Genomic DNA, 15,551 nt, shown 5'->3' on the forward strand with positions numbered 1-15,551 from the left:
GTGGAATAATACTGGCTCCAGAACACTGCAGCCAACCTCTTGCTATCTAATCTTTCCCCACTCTCTCCGGCTAATCCATATTATATCCCTTGATTCAGAAGGCAGGGGGAAGTCATAACTACCAGTCAAAACATTATCCTTTATCTCCAATGATAATACCAGTTCTTTTGTTCCGTGTGTCACCTATCTATTATTCCTCCCATGCCCAACCCAGACTTGCCTGCCTCACCCAGCAGTTTGCTATCATAACTGTAGACTTGAGCAAACACTATACCTCATTTTGACACAAATCCCAGGTTTTGGACAGTGTGTACAAGTTTCCTGAAGGAGATAGTGCCCTTCCTGACCGCAGGACAGTAACTAGGGGATCTGGCAAACAAAACAGCCAGCTTGAGCTTTTGCATGGAGAACCATGACAAATCAAACCAAAACAAAAACAAAACTGTAGCAAAGTCACAAACTCCAAGGTTGCTTTTTATCTAGCCTAATATATACAGCCTTGTGGGGGGACATTGCGAACTGTTCTTACATCAACAATTATCTTCTTTTCATGATGGAAAAGGCCTGGGGCCCGTTTGGGGGATGGGGGGATGAAAGAGTTAGAGAACAAAGGATTATTCACATGACTGACTTTTTGCAGAGAAGGTTGATGTCTCGAGATGGTGTGACTGTGTCCTCCCTGAAATGTATTCAGCTTTTAGTTGAGTAGCACTATCAGACTCTGCTCTCCAGCAGACCCAGCCCGAGGCAGCTGCTTCATAGTGGGATCAAACTTGTTGAGACTGTCAGATAATACCTTCATAGCTGGACAGTTGCTGCTAGTTGATAAAACAAATGCTTGTTTAGATGGACTATTAGTCCTTCAAATCCCCTGGGAAGACAGGCGGTCCAGGAAGCCTAAATTCAGTGTTCTGGGAGAAGCAAAGACCACCAGCACTGAAATGATGATTCTGTGCCATCACCTTTGCTGTTTTGGCCACATTGTCCAAATGTCCATTCACCTTCTCTCAAAGCAGTTACTTTATTCTCAACTCAAGAATGGAAAATGGAATGTCAGTGGACAGCAAAAAAATGAACAATGAGCTTAAAACTAACCTTGAAAATGTGGTCTAAACACAGAGAACTGGGAAGCCCTAGCCCTCGAGTGTTGTGACTGGAGGCCAGCTGTTACCAACAGTGCTGTGGTTTTTGAAGAGACAGGAATAGAGGATGAACAGGAGAAACATGGCAAGAGAAAGGCTCATCAAGCAAACTCTAGTCAGAACCATCTTCCATCTGGAAATCTATGTCCTCAATGTGAAAGACCGAGTGGATCCAGGATAGGTCTTCATTGTTATTTACAAGTCAATGACCAAGACTCTACCTCTAAAAGACAATCATATTTGGCCATGAGTGATCACCTATGATAATGATGATGAATCTGACCCATTATAAGGTAGTTTTGTGGCCCCATATTTTGTGGGCTGGAGGTAGATGTTTAAGTACATCATGACCTGCTTATCCATGCATTTGATGTCCACAATTTACTTACCAACATCCCAAAAAGTACCTCTTAGTTCTGGGTCTCTCTAGGTTGCTCACAAAGAAGGTGCAGGTTGGCAGTTTGGGAGTCATCCTGGACTCATCGCTGAGCCTGGAACCCCAGGTCTCGGCAGTGGCCAGGGGAGCTTTTGCACAATTAAAATTTGTGCGGCAGCTGCACCCATAATCTTGGGAGGTCTGACTTGGCCACAGTGGTCCATGCTCTGATTACATCCCAAATACATTACTGCAATGCACTCTACATGGAGTTGCACTCTACATGGAGTTAGTCTAATGAATGGCAGCCAGGTTGCTCACAGCAGCGGGGTACAGGGAGCTTACTACCACCACCTCCACTGGTTGCCTATTTGTTTCCGAGCACAATTCAAAGTGCTGGCTTTAGCCTATAAAGCCCTAAACGGTTCCGTCCCAGTTTACCTGTCCGAACATATCTCCTTCTATGAACCATCAAGGACCTCAAGATCATCCGGAGAGGCCCTGCTCTCAGTCCCATCTCTGTCACAGACACAACTGGTGGGGATGAGTGACAGGGCCTTCCCTGTGGTTACTTCTCGGCTGTGCAACTCCCTCCCATATGAAATTGACCCCCTCTCTCCTGACCTTTCGTATGGAACTTAAAACTTGGCTCTGGGATCAAGCATTTGGACAATAGATGGTTCAACTGGAGAAGAGAATGTTTTAGTGACTGCAATGAATTGTGTCTGGACTTGGATTTTGAATTGACGAACCGTTTTTAAATTGAATGTTATAATTGTTTTTACTGTGATAACGATAACTGTTATTTTTAATGGATTCTGTAGCAGCAAATGGCTGCCTGTTGTGAGCCATCCTGAGTCCCTCTTTGGAGGTGAGAAGGATGGGATATAAATGCTTTAAATAAATAAATTTATAGTCTTCCTGCCTGGGTATAGTCTAAATATAGGTTAGCTATTATCCACAGTATTCTGCTTTCCAGCTATTGTAAATGTTCAGAATTCATTGTATGCAGCTGAGTCTATGCATTTTTCTGATGGACAGAAAGAACAATGAACTAAGTTTAAAAGGTAATAATAACATAGGTAATAACAGCATTTCCCTTTACCATCAGTCACATTCAGTTGTGACTCTAACCTACAAACGTAACATTACGGTAATTTTGATCAAACAATGCAGAGTCCCTGAGCATGGACAGAGAGACAGGCACTTCTAGGGGACTGACATTCAATAGCCTTCCTCTCCTTGTTCCGGTCCTTGCTAATTAGTCATTCCTGGGTATTCTAGGCACTCTAGTTGTGGAGACCTATTTCCAACAGTCTTTCACACAACACAGTTATAGCATTGTGATGATGCTACTTTTAATGCCATGGCTGAAAACTATGGAATCCTGCTGTTTATTGCTGAACTTGTCGATATTCTCTACCAATCATCAATGATTCGTTGATTAAACGATGATTGATAACTCTTCTTGAATGTCTTTCTGTATCTGTAACTCTTCAGCAGAGATTTCAACATGCCTGCCTCTTAAATTGCAAATCCCACAATTCCATAGAATGGCAGTTAAGAGGAATCATATTATTATAATTGTGCTGAGTTAAATGTCTTCTGGATTATCCAGTGGATGGAAGGATGAAGTTGTTCAATTTTCTATTGCTGTGAACCAAGGATTCTCTAGCCTGCTGTGGACTGAATGATATTAGGGTTTCACTGGGTCTCCATGGAAAATAATGGCAAGATGGAAAATTTTCTTTTAGTACTTTTGCCACTCCATTCCTTTCCCATGATAGAAACATCCATAGTCAGTTCTGTAGATGCAAGTTGAAAGCAGATAGTCAATTTTAAATCTATGTTTTGAAATAATGCACCATTTTAATAATTCTCTGGGGTTACAACTTTGGAGTCAGAGGTACTGTGCTCTACATCAGGAGTATCGCTATGGGATTTGTTGATTGGCTGTTTCAAAGATAAAAATGAGAAGTTGTTACAGATACAGAAAGACATTCAAGAAGAATTATCAATCTTTGTTTAATCAACCAATCATTAATGACTGATAGAGAATAATGACAAGTTCTACAATTAAGACAGGCCCCCTGGTGGCACAGTGGGTTAAACTGCTGAGCCGCTGAACTTGCTGACTGAAAGATTGGCGGTTCAAATCTGGGGAGCAGGGTGAGCTCCCGCAGTTAGCCCCAGCTTCTGCCAACCTAGTAGTTCGAAAACACACAAATGTGAGTAAATCAATAGGTCTACTTTTGCAGGAAGGTAACGGCGCTCCATGCAGTCATGCTGGCCACATGATCTTGGAGATGTCTATGGACAATGGTGGCTCTTTGGCTTAGAAATGGAGATGACCACCACCACCCAGAGCTGGACACAACTAGACTTAAAATCAGGGGAAACCGTTCCAGTTAAGTCATCATATGATACCAGGAAACAGGTCAGTAAAAATTGAATTGCAGTCAGCCCTCCATATCTACAGTTTCGGCATCCATGGATTCCATATTCCTCCAAAAGAAATATTTCACAAAGCAAACCTTAATTCTGCTTTTATGTATAAGGGACACCACTTTACTATGTCACTGTATATCATATGACTTCAGTATTCATGGATTTTGGTATCCACAACAAGCTCTAGTGAATACTAAGGGCCCACTGTAAAAAAGGGGAGGGAGGAGGAAAGAAAATGAAGGAACAGAAAACAAACAGAAAGATGAAATAACTCTTGTACACAGGAGACAGAAACCGTGTGGTCTGAGCTTGAGACTATAAGTCTGGAGAACAGGGTTCTAATTCCTATTCAGCCATGGAAACCCACTGGATAACCTTGTGCAAGTCACACTCTCTCAGCCTCAACCAAAGGTAAGCCCCCTCTGAACAAATGTCACCAAGGAAAATGCATGATAGGTTCGCCTTATGATTGCCATAAATAGGAAACAACTTCAAGATACACAATCAGCACCACCCAGGGTAGCTGAATTTCAGTGGCAGTATAACAGAGTTCTGGGAAAAATTCAAATAGCATTTCAATATATAAAATGTATGTGTGCTTAGAAGCAGAAAAACCTATGCAAAAGGAGATCATCAAAAACTACAATTTTTTCTGCACCAAACAAGGCAAGAGGCAAGAGTAGACATGAATTTCATGCCATGCAATTAAGCCAGTAACTTTTCAGTAAAACAAAACAAAACCAAATCTAAAGAGTACTTTGCGTTTCAATTCTAAGAGCCATGAAAGTCATAAAAAGATTCATATTTTGCCTCCGGGTGCAACAAGAAATGGGAATTGATAGAAGCTTTGGGACTCTGGGCCTCTAATTAGAGATCAAACAGTATTGGATTGGGAATCAGAGAGATGGCAAGCCTTGTGGGAGACTGGGATCTTACTCTGGAAAGGGTAGGTGGCACCAGTTGCTGTTTTGATGGAGGCGAGAATGCAAGCTCTAGAAAAGAAATCTGCTAATTGTTTCAGATGACGTGGAATATTTCCGTTTAAGTGCAGACAAAAGTCTGGGGATCCTAAACATAGCAGGGACAGGTATTCAGAAGGGGAAAATTCCCTGAAGGGAACAAAGAAACCCCACATAGGAGGTGGGGAAATCTATCTAATTTGTGTTCTCCCAAAGCTTTCTTTCTTCAAAATAGGATGATTTCAGCAGCTGAAATAGGAAGGTCCAGCATGTGTATGAGCCAAATGTGGCATAGCTACAATACAACACCCATATCATCCAGGCTGGGTTACTGCAATGCACTCTACTTAGGGCTGCCTTTGAAGACGGCCTGGAAACTGCAGCTGGTACAAAGGTCAGCAGACAGATTGCTAACTGGAGCTAATTATAGGGAGCGGACAACACCCCTATTAAAACAGCTCCGTTGGTTGCCGATATGTTTCTGGTCCAAATTTAAAGTGAAGGTCATCACCTATAAAGCCCTAAACGGTTCGGGCCCTGCCTATCTTCGTGACTGTGCAAGTGTTAAGATCTACCGGGGAGGTCCTCCTTGTGGTTCCGCCACCATCACAAGCAAAGTTGGTGGGACGAGGAAGGGGGCCTTCTTGGTGGTGGCCCCCTGGCTTTGGAACACCCTCCCTAGAGATATTAGGCAGGCCCCTACACTGTCCTTTTTCCAGAAGGAATTAAAGACTTGGATGTTTGGACAAGCCTTTGAGAATGTCTAACCCCAATGGTCTGCAATGAATGACAGAGCCCTGCACTTTTGTCTCATACCCTAGTTCATGAACTACAACTTGCACTATCCTATCCTCTTCATGGTTACAGCTGCCCATGTTTTACAACTGTTCTCACCATAGGTTATTGGGTACTGTTTTTAGTTTAAATCATTGATTTATGTGCTAGTGGTTATTATCTTTTATTGTATTGTGTGTTTATTTTATGTGTTGTTCCAAGCACATTGTGCTGTATGTAAGCCACCCCGAGTCCCTTCAGGGCGATGGAGGCAGGGTACAAAAATAAAATTATTATTATCTTTGGGAGATATATTTCAAGATCCCATGTAATAAGCATCCCCACATCTAAATGAAAATGCCAGCTAAGGATTCAGATATCAGGATAATGTGTTCTGGAATGAGGAAATGTTGTAATAAAGTCAGAAAATAAACAATTCTTTTGAAAGTATGTTACTGGCCAGAACAAGTTCAGAAAAAGATACAAGTGGAAGCAGACTCCTACTCACAGGGATTCTCACAAGGCAACACATGTGTCCGAGTGATTAACTTTTAAGAGTATGGCTTTGAACCTCTGTGCATTTAAATATGTTTATATATCTAGGGCAGATAGAAGACATTTCTTAATAGGAATACACCATGACAACGGAGAAAGCGAGGGACGAATGGAACTATGGTGAGTTAGATGTTGGATTCTTGAGTTCAGTTGAAAACAGTCTCTGATGAAATAGTTCAAAATACCAGTCACTGAACACTTTGAACCTGGTTAGGAAAAGCTCTCAACAGTGGCATCACATGGGACCAAGTTCTGGAAAATCAGCCCTTCTTGCCACCCCATGGATCTCAGCTGGAAGTCTACTGCCTTCTTTTTGCTAAAACAGACCCAACACGACTCAGATGTCATTCAAGTGGGAGGAAAGGGTTTGGAAAAATAAAACAAAGTGGACTTTGACAAATTGGAATAATTAGATAGTAAAAGTGTTAAAAGTGGAAATAACAAATTGTAAATTGAACAATATAGACAAAATAGAAAATTTTATAATAATTAAGAATATGTGGGATCCAGCTAGGAATTATTTACAGAATGTATTAAGAGGTGGAGAGGAAAAATTGAGATTAAGACTGATATTTCAAATACAATTTCTGTAGTTTATTGTATGTCCAGGGGGATAGGTGAGAGTGGGGTAAAATATCTTTAAAATATTTTTTTTTAAAAAAGAGAATGTGACTTGTGTAAGGTCACCCAGTCAGTTTCCGAATAACCAAGAAGTGTAATCTCAAACTATTTAGGGAATGAGAAATGGAGGAGAAGAGCTAGCAGCAGCTAAGCAGCAATAACAGTTAATCAGAAACAACATATAAATAGTATAAGCCAGAACTCCTGCAATCATAGAAGCTTTAATATGCTGCTAAGTGCGTTTAATGCTCTTATATAAGCACGTGATAGCAAAACATAATGAAACAGAGCCAATCCCCCAACCAATAAGAACTGAAATTAATTATATAGAGTAAAATTATAGTAATCAATGTGCTTAAAAGGGAATCTGAAGACAGAACAGGAAAGAGTGAAAAATGGCATTCCTGTACATTATCTTCATGTACCTACATGTAAATTGTAGCTGCTCCCTCAACTAGCATATATCTGTAGTAGTAAGTAATATGGTTACAAACGAAAACATGAGAACAAATTAAGATAATATTTGATCAAACAATGTATGTAAAGGTAAAGGTTTTCCACTGACATTAAGTCTAGTCATGTCCGATTCTGGGGGTCGGTGCTCATCTCCATTTCTAAGCTGAAGAGCCAGTGTTGTCCGTAGACACCTCCAAGGTCACACCCCCAAGGTCATGACTGCATGGAGTGCTGTTACCTTCCTGCCGGAGCGGTACCTATTGATCTACCCACATTCGCATGTTTTTGAAGCTGGGGCTAACAGTGGGAGCTCACACCGCTCCCTGGATTCGAACCTGCGACCTTTCAGCTAGCAAGTTCAGCAGCTCAGTGGTTTAACTCACTGTGCCACCAATGTTGTGTCATTTAAAAAAGATCCTCAACCTAGAAAGTTTAATACTATCCAGAATATGTACACGTATATGGGAAAATATGGCATTTGAAGAGTCTAACTTCCAGGTAATCATGCACAGGATGTCCCGAGTGAGGCTGGACATGTTGGTTCAGGAGTGAATTGTGCTTAGTTCAGTGTTTCTGGTTTCCTAGTAAGCATGCTTTGGATTACAGCCTTAAGCCGTACCTGGTAGTAAATACCATTGAACAGAGTGGAACCGTTTTCTAAGTAATATAGGCAGAAAGCAACACTTCTAATCACATCAGGGTGCCTCGATGCATACTTTTTTGTTCTTTACTTGGAAGTCTTGCTGTCACTCAGTCTTAGCTCTTTTTCAGTCTGAGCTCTTGATAAATTCGAGGAATTTCTTGGGTTTTTTTTCTTAAAAAAAGGTGATTAGAGCAATTCTTCCAAAGGTCACAAAAAACTGGTGGAATCCAACCAGCCTCTTGATAGGAAAGCCTCCCTTGAAGATGCTTGTTGTGGATGTTGTGGGGAAACTAATTAAGCTTGCATACCAAGTAGATGCCTTTAAAAACAGGTCTTGGGCGGGAGAAGGGATGGCATTTGTAGCGGTGTCATTTGAGGGAAAGGTTCTCTTGTGACGTGCGGCTAGGGAAGACGAAGAGGAATACAAGCATCCATCCTGGAAAGAGCTCCTTTGTTTGAAAGGCATCTGCCAATTGAACCATTGTCTTCCAAGGACAGCTGGCACCCTGACTTCATCTGGATTGGACTGCTCTCAAAAGGCAACAATACAGCAGACCAGTGACACAAGTCACAGGAGGACAGGGCTATAGCATCTCACCCAGCTTGCAAGGACTGGGTAGAAAAGGTTTTTGCAAAACCAGTGATAAACGGGCTGGAGTTTCCATCAACTCATGGATAAGAAAATGAAACTGGTAAGAGATGTATTTCTTTATTTGATGAGAGAATGAATTAGAAAATGTATCCTCTTTTCTTTTATTATGCTCTTTAAAATTGTATATTCAGCCATGGAAAAATAAATTGTTTAGTATTACTTCGAGACAACTAGCTTGGGAATAGGTCTGCCTGGGGTTTGCTTTCCTCCAAAAACATAGCTGAAAGCTTATTTTGGATGTTATGTACAGAAATGGTTTAAGGTAAAGGTTTTCTCCTGACATTATATCCACTCATGTCCAACTCTGGGGGTTGGTGCTCATCTCCATTTCTAAGCCAAAGAGCCGGCGTTGTTTGTAGATACCTCCAAGGTCATATGGCCGGCATGACTGCATGGAGTGCCATTACCTTCCTGCGAGAGCGGTACCTATTGATCTACTCACATTTGCATGTTTTTGAACTACTAGATTGGCAGAAGCGGGGCTACCAGCAGGAGCTCATGCCACTCCCCGGATTCGAACCTGCGACCTTTCAGTCAGCAAGTTCAGCAGCTCAGCGCTTTAACCCATTGCGCCACTGGGGCCCTCTGCAGAAATGGTTTAGAGATTTGATTTTTTTAATGTCAGGAGCAACTTGAGAAAATGCAAGTCACTTCTGATATGAGAGAATTGATAATCTGTAAGGACATTTCCAGGGGACGCCCGGATGTTTTAGCATCCTGTGGGAGGTTTTTCTCATGTCCCTACACGAGAAGCTGGAGCTGACAGACAGGAGCTCACCTCACTCCCTGGATTTCAACCACTGACCTTTTGGTCAGCAGTTCTGCCGGCACAAGGGTTTAACCCATTGCACGACCTGGGACATTTGATGTTAAGGTGCAAGGCAATCCATAGATATAATAGATTACTGTAAATTGGATCTTTAGTACTCTGAGAATGTCAGGCAATTTCATTTGGATGTAATGGAAGCAGAGTAATAAAACTGTCTGGCATTCCAATGGAGTGCTATTGCAAAGACAATCCAAACTATGCTTGCAAGGAGTAAGTCTCCGCTCCATGAAATCTGTTGGGCTCCAGAGTGACAACTCCTTTTTGAAAAACAAACTGCTGTAAAAAAATACCTTGATATTCTCTTGTTCATGCTTCCGTAATGTTACAGAGAAATTCCTTCTGAGTTTATTATGACTTTTGGTTTGTGGTGAAGCCGTTGGCCTTGCACAACTTTTTTGGGAAAAGTCCCACCGAGATCAAAAGAATTCCTCTGGAGTCAGTTGTTTAGGACACTTGGCCTATATTTGCTGAGCCAGTGATCCCTGGTAGCTAAGCTTATTTTCAGACAGAAACACTGGGATTTCCTTTTCAGTGTCCTAATACCTTCAAACAGCAGCTAATCTTCTTTTTTCCACTACTTATACATGGGAAGTGTTGATTAGAGCAGTATTAGGATAAGGCATCTTGCACTTCAGATTATGGGCTCAATCCAGTGCTAGTCCCAATCAGAATAAGACTTTTAGAAGTCATTGTTAATTGCAATATAATGTAAGTCCCATTGATTTCAATGGATTTACTCTCCTTGATGCTAGCATAGCTTTTAGTCCCATGGGGCATCATAATGAGAATCTGTAAAGCTGGTAATTTGGTAGTAGTAATTTCTTCTGCAAACAAAAACAATAAAGTTAAAACTTGTGTGCCAACTGTGACCACACTTTGTGAAGTCTGATTTGGCCAGGGTTGTGCATGCCTTGGTTACATCCAGTTTGAACTACTGCAATGCGCTCTACATGGGGCTGCCCTTGAAGATGGCCCGGAAATTCCAGCTAGTACAATGGGCGGCAGCCAGGCTCCTAACAGGAGCTAACTATAGGGAGCGTACAACACTCATACTGAAACAGCTCCACTGGCTGCCGATAAGTTGCCGAGCCAAATTCAAGGTGCAGGTGATGACCTATAAAGCCCTAAATGGTTTGGGCCCTGCCTATTTCCACAATTGCATCTCCCTCTATGAATCGGTGTGGACACTAAGATCCACCGGAAAGGCCCTCCTCTTGTTCCCACCATCATGTCATGCGCGGTTGGTGGGGATGAGGGAGAGGGCCTTCTTGGTGGTGGCCCCCTGCCTCTGGAATGTCCTCCCCAAGGAGATAAAGCTGGCCCCATTCCTCACCTCCTTCTGTAAGAACTTGAAGACTTGGTGGTTTCATCAGGCCTTCGATAATGACTAGTCTCAAGTCTCAAGCCCTTGGTCCAACAGTTAGGACTTGGCCTTGTACCCCATCCATTCCCCAGTTCCCTGTCATCTGAGGGCACCTTTTCTTCCAGCCCAGACCCCCCTTTTCTTTATTATATTTTTATTATGTAGACATCAAAAAGAAAAAAAGCACACTTTATATATACATAGAAAGCGAGAAAGCATTGAATTTCCAGTAAAGTAGGAAGAAAGAATAAAAGAATAAAAGAGTAAATCTTTTAAAACACACACACACACCTTAATTTATATCCATTGACTTCCACCCTGTGCTTTCGCTTATATTCTTTGTAAAATTATTTACGTTTATGCCAATGACCTTTTTTATAGTCCTTTAATTGACCCTGGAATTGAGTGGCACCGGTCCCCTAGGAGGGCCATTGCTGAGACGAGCCTTCTACTGCAGCATTCAGCCAGCCCCATTTTTCCCTTTTCCTTGCACTAGCCTTGGCCCAGCCTGTTCCAAATAGTCCAGGCCCTTATTGAAATCTTTGCCCCTGGCGTCTTACCTTGCAAGAAGAAGAGAGCGAAATTGGTTTAAACTAATTTTAATGTATATGTTGTATTAACAGTTTATGCATATGTTTTTTTTTATATTGTATATTTTTGTATTATTTTGCATATGTGGAAACCGCTCTGAATCCCCTAGGGGAGATAGGGTGATATATAAATAAAGTTTTATTATTATATTATTATCAAGTTTTTCCCTCTGTATTTGTTCCTGTTAGAGAGGAAAGTCATCAACAAACATTTCTCTTAATGTCCTTTCAAAAGTTATTGTACAGATAGATGTCTATAGAAATGATGATGACTAAAGAGGGCTTGCTTGTTTAATGCTGTCTATAGATAACAAGCTTTAATTATTTGATATCTCCCCAGGAATTTATTGATGATACATTTCAAAAGCTATTTGAGTACGTACTATGTCTACTTAAAGAGGGGTGGAATCTATCCCTTCCCATGATGCTCAGCAGAAGCAAACCGCTGTATCTTCTGTTAGTTTGCCTGTTCTTCCCCATTCATCATTTTGACCATAATGATCATATTCTGATATTGCTTGGCCAAAGGTGTCCAGGTTTTCATCTGTGCAATGATGGAAGACATGTTGTTGTTAAACCTCAGTTTCCATCATGCTTCACTATTGGTCATACAAGTGAGGTCTGCCAGGAACTGCAGTTCACTACCTACAAGATTTCCCACTCATGTTTCTGTTCAAGGAACGTATGATGGAAAAAGTAAAATCATAAAAAAATGTGATTGTAAGGCTAGAACTGTTTTCAACATCTTGAAAGCCAGTGGGTAGAGGAACCAGATGACCATTCTGGATAACACTCAAAATCTCCATAGCTATTCTCCATAAGTGCCCATGGACTTCTTTGTATTGTCATGTTCCTAGCATTGTACCACTCCATCTTGAATAGGGATAGCTATTGGCCCCCTGGTTGTGCAGCAGGTAAAACGCTGAACTTGCTGACCAAAAGGTTGACAGTTTGAATCCAGGGAGCAGGGTGAGCTTCCGCTGTTAGGCCCAGCTTTTGCCAACCTAGCAGTTCAAAAACATGCAAATGTAAATAGATTAATAGATACCGCTCCAGCAGAAAGGTAACAGTGCTCCATGCAGTCATGCTGGCTGCATGACCTTGGAGGTGTCTACAGGCAATGCTGGCTCCTCAGCTTAGAAACGGAGATGAGCATCACCCCCCAGAGAAAGACAGGACAAGACATAAGGTCAGGGAAACCTTTATCTTTATATGGCCTGCAGAAGAAACAGAGAATCTACGAAGTGATGCTGAAGAAGCAATGGCAAAGTAAATGACAGTGGACTAAAGAAAGCTAACATTCTGAAAAAAATATCAAAGTACCATGTGTACATCCACTTAGTTAGTGTCCATAATTTTGCCAGATTTCATAAATCCGTCCCTGTTACTAGATGGCACCTCACTGGAAAGCAACACTCCCATAGTTTCCATGTTCTCCAATATTGCCCAGTTCCAGAAACTCCAAATTACTGCTCATTATGAGGTTGGCTTATTATGTTAGCCTAGTCTTAAAGAATGGTTTCTTCGTTATTCCTGTGGAGCTCTTGCTCTTCCCCTGAAAGAAGCTGTACTGCATTTCGGTGAAATGCCATGATTCATCCTTGGGGAAACTCAGAGTTCCCTTCTAAAGTGGATCATGTTTCACAATAAGCACAAAGCTAATCCACTGGGGTAATTTTAAAAATTCCTTTGTAAACCAGTTGTGGGTTTAAGTGCTGGCTCTTTTCAAGGGATGGGTTTTTTTGGGAGTATTTATTCAGCATTTGTGCTTTCTGCGGCAACCAGATGATAAGTGTTATTGAAAATTAAGGGCAGGTGTACTAACTCTCTCTTTCTACTCAGAAATGAAAATAGGCAGAGGAGCACTTTGCCACCAAATAGCAATTGCAATGAAAGAAATTCAGATGAAATCATTTTGGGCATGTTGCATTCTTGTTTGGATTCAATTCAACATATTCTAGATTAGTATATGAGGAATCGTCATGTTTTAGCACAAGCTCACAGTCCAACAAAAGTGACAGTTGGTATATCAGAGAGCCTGGACCTTGTGTTTGTTTGAAACATGGATGTGGTTCGTGCAGTTGTTATGGGATTGCAATTTCTAGCATTCCTTACAATGACTGTCCTGGCTTGAGATGCTGAAAGCCACACACACAAAAAGACATTCCATCAAAACATTCCATCAAAACATGTTTTACGATAAGAGCTGTTCAGCAGTGGAATCCAGTGTCTTCAAAGGCACTGGATTCTTCATCTTTGGAGGCCATTAAATAGAGATTGGAGGCCTATCTCTCAGGAGGAGTTATGTATCCAGGATACCTGCAAAAGTGGTAAAACTGCAAATATCCTAACACTACTTTTTGGATACCACTTTCCCACCAACAGCACTGCCCCTTCACTCCTCTTTCCCCCAGAAAGCCTCAGGATGGATCTACGCTGCTCTATATTCCAGGATCTGATCCCAGATTATCTTCTTATCCCAGATTATCTGGCAGTGTAGATTTGTATAATCCAGTTCAAATCAGATAATCTGGGATCAGATCCTGGGATTTAGAGCAACGTAGATCCAGCCTCAGCCAGATTTTAAATCTCTTTCCTGATGAACCACTTCCTCAACTCTCCTTCTGCTGCCAGATTTGAAATTCCTTTCTCACTGAAAGGAAAAGTGGTAGGAAGGAAGGTGGTCAATGGAGAGAGGAGCGGATGCTGCTGGCAGGATGTGGAAGAAAAGGAGTGATGTGGACAGATGGATCATTGGAAATGTGGTTTCAATTGAGGGTAAGTCTTTGTGATGGAAAGATGGTAAACAGAGTAAGAGGTTGGTGTTGTTGGCAGGATGTGGAAGAACCAGCAGAAGGAGAGAGGTGAGGAGGTCTAGCTAGTAGAGCACCAGCTACAAACCACCGACTCATCACACTATTAGAGCCTAACAGTAGGCAAAGAGTATGCATTCCCTCTGAAATCCTGTGACTGCCTCCTGCAAAATTCTGGACCTTGTAGTTTAGGGAAGGAGCCTTTAAAATGCTCAGCCAGGGTGGGCCTGGCTGAGCACAGAATTTTGCCAAACGCAGCTACAGGATTTCAGATTGGATGAATACTCTTTGCCTACTCTTTCAGTTTTAGTCAAATCCATAAAGGAGAAAGCCATAAACATGGTGGTTGACTTTGGGCTCTTCCACACAATGATATAACCCAGAATATTAAAGCAGATAATCCACAATATCTGCTTTGAACTGGATTATCCAAGCCCACACTTCCATATAATCCAGGTCAATGTGGATGCTTTTTACAGCTGTGTGGAAGAGGCCTTTGTTTTCTTATATAAAATTCAGTATCAATAGTAGTGAAAGGTTAGTGCAGCCCAATGACTCCCATTGTGGGAGTCACTGGCAAATGTGTGATGACTTGCTACACATGTTGTGTTGCAACCTATTTGAACCCTCTTATCTGATCAGAATCATAGAAGAAAATACTGACTTGGCATATAGCTGACTGGTGAAGAACAAGGTATGCAGTTTAAGAAAATGCAATCCAAACTATTATGTAAGCAAGTGTTGGAAATTACCTTATATGAGACCTAACTATAGGTCTATCCAATCTAGAGTTATAAAGACCAGCAGACAGATTTTTTACTTTTCTCTTAGAAGAACTACAGGGTGTTTGTACTTGGAATGTCCTATACTGGAGACACAAAACATTTTATGCTCCGATTTTCATTGATTCGCAGATATTCTTCTGGATTATCTTGGTGTGGTCAGGCATCCCAGGATTTTTACTGAAATGTATCTAAAAATGTTCAAGAAGTCCAGTTTTTAGTAGATCCTGAAGGCTATCAGATTGGTAGAGTTCATGGAGACTTACACTTGTTTTAAATATGCCAGCAACTGTAGCACAAAACAGAACAGTTTCTTGCAACAACAAATTACACAATGTCAGAATTGACTGGGACATAAAAAACAAAGATAAGGAGAGAATCTGAAGGTCAGGTCACAAGAACAACTGAAAAGCTTTAAAAAAATATCAAGTGACTTTTCAATGACCTGAAGGGGAAGCTGATTTTCAAATAAGGGCTGATCCAGAAACAAAGCAGAATGCAGGTTGAGTATCCCTTATCCAAAAACCTTAGGACCAAGAAAGTTGCAT

General features: G+C 41.4%; 1 protein-coding gene across 1 annotated transcript in view; it reads left to right on the forward strand.

The window, feature by feature from the left end:
* Positions 1-8,254: 8,254 nt before the first annotated feature.
* ENPP2 (ectonucleotide pyrophosphatase/phosphodiesterase 2) overlaps positions 8,255-15,551 on the forward strand; it is a 90,783-nt gene continuing 83,486 nt past the window's right edge. The window contains exon 1 of the mRNA XM_060775822.2: positions 8,255-8,666. Within this exon, the coding sequence (XP_060631805.2) occupies positions 8,646-8,666 (21 nt within the window). The 5' untranslated portion in view covers positions 8,255-8,645. The remainder of the gene's footprint in view (positions 8,667-15,551) is intronic.

Source organism: Anolis sagrei, chromosome 4 (assembly GCF_037176765.1).
Source record: "Anolis sagrei isolate rAnoSag1 chromosome 4, rAnoSag1.mat, whole genome shotgun sequence".
NCBI lineage: Eukaryota > Metazoa > Chordata > Lepidosauria > Squamata > Dactyloidae > Anolis > Anolis sagrei.